The sequence below is a fragment of the Manacus vitellinus genome, unplaced genomic scaffold, assembly GCF_001715985.3.
Source record: "Manacus vitellinus isolate BGI_N305 unplaced genomic scaffold, ASM171598v3 scaffold_50_pilon, whole genome shotgun sequence".
Classification (NCBI taxonomy): Eukaryota; Metazoa; Chordata; class Aves; order Passeriformes; family Pipridae; genus Manacus; species Manacus vitellinus.
The window spans coordinates 5668820-5675649 of record NW_021940612.1 but is presented as its reverse complement, the minus strand read 5'-3'; the positions used below and the strand labels follow the sequence as shown (position 1 = coordinate 5675649).

The 6830-nt window shown below is 44.9% G+C and overlaps 1 protein-coding gene across 3 annotated transcripts in view; it reads left to right on the top strand.

Moving 5' to 3' along the window:
* The first annotated feature begins 3279 nt into the window (after window positions 1–3279).
* The window catches only part of TUT7 (terminal uridylyl transferase 7), a 34624-nt gene continuing 31073 nt past the window's right edge, over window positions 3280–6830 (top strand). The window contains exons 1-2 of one of the 3 annotated variants that reach the window (XM_008934194.3): window positions 3280–3344; window positions 5254–5780. In XM_008934194.3, coding sequence (XP_008932442.3) covers window positions 5285–5780 — 496 coding nt within the window. In that variant the 5' untranslated portion in view covers window positions 3280–3344; window positions 5254–5284. Of the gene's footprint in view, window positions 3345–3932; window positions 4059–5253; window positions 5781–6830 lie in introns of those variants that run through there. The other 2 variants (XM_018080962.2, XM_018080961.2) reach the window with 2 other exon arrangements.

Sequence of the window (6830 nt, the reverse complement as noted above, 5' to 3'; positions counted from 1 at the left end):
TCATAAAAACTGACTAATTGCATCTTCATGCTACCTATTTAGAAAAAAATCTCAGCTGATCAAAATCTGGATTTTTCCAAGTACCAAGTGTGTTTAGGACATATGACACTCTTAGCTTACTTCCTCTTCTTTTGTCTGATCATAGAAAATGATAATATTTGAGTATATTGTAATCCATCTAATGGAAATATAAACAAGAATCTGTGAGTTTTATAAAAACTACAGGAATTTTAGTTTAATAAAAATTGCAGAAACTTTAGACACTCTTCTATATGTGCACTAGTGAGGAGCTTCCATAAAACCAAAAACTGTTTCACTCACCACAGTTAATATGACATGAAACATGCTCAGCCTCCAACCACTCAACAATGTTATGGAGAAAAGAGGCAAGACAGGGCTCAGAAATGTTTTTGTGTTTGGTACCTGTGCTGGTTTTGGCTGGGGTAGAGTTAACTTTCTTCACAGTGACTAGTATGGGGCTGTGTTTTGGATTTGTGCTGAACACAGGGTTGATAGCATAGAAATATTTTGTTATTGCTGAGCAGGGCTTACACAGAGCCAAGGCCTTTACTGCATTTCTTACTGCCTCACTGGCGAGGGGGCTGCGGGTACATGGGAGATTGAGAGAAGACAGCCAGAACAGGTAAACGCAGTCGACCAAAGGGATATTCCAGACCTTATGAAATCTTGCTCAGTATATAAAGCTGGGAGAAAGGAGGAAGAAGGGGACATTTGGACTGATGGTCTTTGTCTTCCCAAGTAACTGTTACTCATGATAGGACCCTGCTCTCCTGGTGATGGCTGAACCCGCCCATGAGAAGCAGTGAATTAATTCTTTGTTTTTCTTTGCTTGTGTGTGTGGCATATGCTTTCCTTATTAAACTGTCTTTATCTCAACCCACGAGTTCTCTGGCTTGTACTCTTACGATTCTTCCCCTGATCCTGCTGGTGAAGCAGCGAGCAAGTGGCTGCACGGGGCTTGGTTGCTGGCTGAGGTTAAATCATGCCAGTCCCCCAGCCATATCTGCTCACAGTAATTGTATTGGTAAGTTAAAGTATTCTTCCATGCCAGGCCCTCTCCAGAAATTGTCTTAGCAGGAAAGGGTAACGGAGGGGAAGGCGAAAGTATCTTGCAAGTGTTAGTACAAAGCACCAGGCTATAAACTCTTGTATGGAAAGGTGCCATAAATGATTTTTGGAAAGCTCTGCTATTTACCTCCCTTCAAAACCTGTATACTGATAAGGGATGATCAAAATATAGAATGGTGATAAAAGATTGTAGCCTTAGATACTTACTAGAGTTAATTTTAGATATCATACTGTTAAATTGCCTTGCTTGCTTGTGTTAACTCACAGACAGGATATAGTTAACTTTATAATGAGAACTCTAGTAGGAGCAGAAAACCTTGGAGTTTCAATAAGGCGCTTTGAGGCTTAAGAAGAGGGACCTTGAAGACTGATAAAGAGAGGTTCCTAGAGATGATACGGGGTTTGAGGTAATTGGACAATGCCAGCTCAGCAGTTCTTAGCAAAGGTGAAAAGTTTAGGGCAGAGGAAGATTGCTTACTTCATCCAAAAGATCCCCAAATGAAGATCCCCAAGGGGTGTTCTGAGGTGGAGTTGGAGGTGTGGTATATGTTAATGATTTTCCCTCCCAATTTTCAGGAATTTGCTGACACAGTTAATGCATATGAAACAAGCTAATGTATATGTAACACAACAATGCATATGTAACACTGTATCTCTTAAAAGGGGCTGCATGTTTGGCGAGATTACTCCCCATGCATCCAGCCGCTGCAATAAATATATCTGCTTCAATACCCTTTGTAAGTTTTGGGGTTTGTTTCCCGCAAGTCAATATATATGCACATTTTGCTAGTGAAGTCTGAATTGGAATGGGAAGGTGAATTCTCATTTGCTAAGAGCACCTCTTTTCCATAAAGATGAATACAAAAGAGCAGCAGGAAGAGACTTTCCTAAACCAGGCAGTAATTAGGTAATGAAGAGGGCATGCAGAAACAGGACGAAATTGTAGGAGGAAGAGGCTGAGCAAATGCAAGCAATATTCACAAAATGCACAGGTCACTTAATCCAGTGAGAAGGGTAACTTAGTGCGACAGGCAGTAGAATTTTTTTTTCCTACAAGAAACCAGGCATGTGTCCATTTCCGCACCTGCCCCAGGTTTTCCTAGTTCCTGTAATTTGTATTTATGTTTCCATGGGTAGTTTGCTCTGAACATTAGGTGCTGCAATCAGGGGTCTTGTTTGCTGAGACACACATGCTGTTTGACTCGGTTGGTTTCAGTACCTGGTGGTGCAGCAGTGTTTTCAGTTCTCCCATGAAAGAGACAACAACATCACATTCAGAAATTATTAGGCAGTTCTTGATTATATTGTACTAGTTTTGTGACTGCTGTGCCAATCCATTTATTTTCCATTGCATTTCCTGGGAGATGACTGCAATGCACACAGTGCACCTCTTCAACACCCGGGAAGTGATCCTGCCTCTGTACATGGCACTGGTGAGGCCACATCTCGAGTACTCTGCCCAGTTCTGGGCCATTCACTTCAAGAACATTGCTATGCTGGAGGGAGTCTAGAGAAGGGCAATGAAGCTAGTGAAGGGTCTGGAGCACAAGTCCTATGAGGAGCAGCTGAGATAGATGGGGTTGTTTAGTCTGGAGAAGAGGAGGCTCAGGGGCGACCTTATCCCTCTCTACAACTACCTGAAAGGAAGTGTAGCCAAGTGGGTATTGGTCTCTTCTCCCAAGCAACTAGCAGTAGAAAAAAAGGACATAGTCTTAAGCTGCAGGGAAGGTTTAGGTTGTACATCAAGAGAAATTTCTTCACAGAAAAGGTGATTGGGCATTGGAATGGGCTGCCCAGGGAGGTGGTGGAGTCACCGCCCCGGAAGCGTTTAAGGAAAGACTAGACATGGCACTTAGTGCCATGTTCTAGTTGACAAGTTGGTGTTCAGTCACAAGTTAGACTCGATCACCCCAGAGGTCTTCTCCAACCTAATTTACTCTGCGATTCTGTGACTGGAATTGGGTCCCGCAGAAAACGAAGTGGCGCGTTCACCCGGCTGTTGGTATGAGTTTCCCGCGCCCAGTCCCGGGGGAACCCTCGAACCCTCCCTCTTCATAAGTGCTTCCCGCCTCCTCCCTCTCCCTCCCTCCGCCCCTTCCCTCCCTCCCCGTCCCTGTCCCGCCCCGCTGGGCCGGAGGGCGGCCTCGCGCAGCCGGAACACCTCGCCGCAATCGGGCGCGCCGAGGGGCCCGGGCGCGCTTCCGCGCGGCACAATGGCGGGCGCCGGGTGGCGGCCGGGCCAGCGGTAGCGGGCGGTTGAGTGCCCTCTCTCTTCAGCGGTCGGACAGCTGGGCGAGGCCTTATCCTGACGGCGGGCTGGTGTCCCCCAGCGTTCTGTCCTCCTTAGCCCGCCCGTGCGCCCTCTTCTCCCTCCCTCCTCGGCCGACCCCGTCTCTTGCCGCGCCCCTCGCCCGGGAGCTCTGTTCCGGACTGAAGGTGGGGCGGGGCCGGGTTGTGTGTCGCCACCAGCCCCTGCACCGGGGTCAGGGGCGCGGCGGGCGGGAGCTGAGGGGCCTCGTCAAGCCCGATCAGCCGATGTGAAGACGGGGAGAAGGGAGTCGAGAGCTGCGGCGTGGGAGCAAGGGAGCCCTGGCCCACGTAGCGTGTTTCGTGCGCCGGTATCGTAACGCCTCCGCCTGCGTCCCGCTGGCAGCTTGTCCGGCGCTGCCTGGTGCTTCTGGCCCCGCAGGAGCCTTGTCGGGCCCGTCTGTGATGCCGCTGACCCTCTAGGGCAGCCTCCCCTTCCCCCTGCTCGCGCCAGGCTCGCACCTTCAGTCGTGGCTGGGAGCCGGAGGCGAGCGCAAACTGACTTTTTGCTTCGTTCCAGTGCAGGGAAGTGTCGTCATCCATCCTGGCGGCAGAGTATGCGCGTTGCTTCTGGGGATGACTAAAACAAGCTGGTTTTAGGTTGCTCTGAAATTCGGATTTGACAGTGGTTTCTTTCCTAAATTAGGAAGCAAGTACACTTTGTGCGTTTGAAACTTTTCTTTCAGCACTTAGCCGTCCGTAGTAGCTTCATTTTCTTAGTTGTACATAACTGCCTAAGAATTGTGATCTTTAGGACAGGAATCCTGCTTGGTTTGTTGCTTGTACAGGAGCAAAAAAACTGCTTAAGAGGGGGATAGAACTGAAAGTCTTAGGCCTATAGAAAACAGACACTGAGATGCCTAAGAGTTCCTTTGTGGCCTGCAGAACTAAAAAAAAAAGTAAGAAAATCAGGTACCCTACTTCAATATTAAAGGCAACAGAAGGGCATCTCCTGCTGCTTAAGTGCTTCTTAAAAATGCTCTACAGCTTTATCTGCATCCTTAAGCACCTGCACATATTTTGAAAGAGAAAACCTTTTTTATTTGGTTGTAAATCATACAATATTCGGTGTTGATAAGACCACTGCTGCTCATGTGGTTTATGCAGTCTCTTCCAGTAGTTCCCCCTTTCACAGTCCACATGGGTTTATGCCAACATGGGAGTTACAGCTCCCTGGAAATGTTTCACAGTAAGAACAGGAATGTGGCTGGGGAAGGGGGTGGAGGTACACAAGCTAATCAGTAGCCCAGATGTTTTAAGCAATGCTAAAATGATATGAACATGAGTACTTAATACTGAATGCTGTGAGACCTCACATTGGTGGTCTGGGTAAAATGTGCAGAGTCCACAGGGAGTGCATTGTTTCTAAATAATTGTATCATATTTGCCAGTTGCAGCTCAACTTCTTCACCTCTGTCTCCTCTGATCATCACAGTTTTCATTCTTAACAGGGTGAACGGTTTCAAGGTGAACAGTTACGTAGAATGGCTTTGGAGCCATCCTTGTTGTCATCTCCTACATTATCGACATGCCACAAAATTCCTTCAGTCATTCTTTCAAAACTTTCCTGTACTGAGCTGAAACTCTGATGTACTATGTCTTTTAAAGGCATCTAGACCTTAATGCTGGAAAAGCCATAGGCTGCCTCTGCATTTTATGAACAACCTATAGGTCTTAGACATTTTAAGAGAAGAAACCTAGCTGAGTTTTGTACTGCCTTTTGTTTGTTTCTGCCAAGACTTGCTTGCCTTATTTCAGAGCCAGGGCTTTGATTGTTGAGATTTCTGTAACAAATAAGAGCCAGTGTTTATTGCTTGATTGTTTTTAAAATGCAACTTTTAACTTTTTGATTTCTAGGTGAGAATCACTAAATTGAACAGCAATAACCATGGGAGATGCTGCAAAACCTTGCTTTGCCAAACAAAATAAGGAACAGGACATTTTGCATCAAGAAGAATTAAAAGGAAGTCCCTTACAGAAAGACTACCAAGCCATGGATGAATATGGAAATGGCCATAGCAATAAAATAGATACCAGCCTTCAAAAGAGAAAGGGAACACCAGGTCATTATGGAAGCAGTCTGAGGCGAGGGCCACATAGTGTTTTGAGTAGCCCAAACTCACTTAAAAACGCAACGTCCAATCAAGGGTCAAAGTTAAATGACACCCAAAGAGACCAAATGAAGAAGTGGACATCTGATGACCACCATTGTGCTTTCGACACCTGGAGAGAGTACCGATCTGTTTCCTGGGTTCCTGTGCATGGCAGGACAAGAAAGGGCTCTTTTCATGAGGTGGAAGGTGCCGGAAAAAGAAATGTAAGACCACAACTTCAGGAAGACTTAATGAGCGAAGATGTACCAGATGTGCAGAAAGGAACTTCTGGTAATCGATATGTTTGTTTGTTTTTACATAGCTATCCAGTGAAGTAGCTTCCTACATGTGTTACTGAAAAGTAAAATTTCAAGTATTCACTGTTAAAGCAAAAAATTGTTTTGTCATATATTGCAAACTATTGACTGCACTGTACTGCAGCATTTTAAACAAATTGTTACAGCAGGTGGTACAGAACTTGTTTTATAAATTGTGTTGTCCTTGTAAACTGGTTTGTAAGTGGTAGGAGTGAGTAGGTTGCAGCGTCTGTGGTGTTCCTGTTTGCAGTTTTCCCTGTACAATTTAATTGAGTCGTCAGGGCTGGTAAGGGATGTTCCAATTAAGTCAATACAGTTGATACAGATTTTGGAGCTGCTTATGAGGTCTGTAACAGTGTGTCTTAATTAAGATTGAGAACAATGCCTTGTTAGTATTGTGAGGACTTAATACAGCAATAACACAAATCTAATTCTCCATACATATTGAACTTTACTGTGCACAGTTGGTACTAATAATGAGAGTACAAGCCCAAAGCATTGAAATGCAAGGAAGGACAGGCTAAGGGAGTACAAAGTGATCAGTACTCTTATATCTTCATTGAATGCAAGTAAAGCAGAAAGAGGAAGCTCTAAAGAAGAGGCTAAGATTAGATAAAATCAGAAAGACTAAGGCACAGATGAGGTGCTACTAACATAGAACACCTATTGACAAGAAATCTGTATTGTTTTAGTTAAGACTGGGAGCCAAAGACAGCACTGATCTGACCCCCCTGCTCAGAGGAAAAGCTATACTGGTTGATACCAGGAAGTCCAGGAATTAAATGTCCTTTCTTTTGATATTAACTGTCACTAAAAAGATAAACTGTGAGCAGGTACCCAGTGTCTCATTGTTAGAAGTAAACTGCACACAGTTCAACTTTGTATGAGGAGAGAGCAAAATCAGAATGCTTTCACAATTTTATTGTCAAATTTTCTGGATATAATGAACTTTTTTCTGTGAAACTTCAGGAACTCACTGAAATACATTTTTGGAACCACTGACAATCATACTTGAGAACTTACT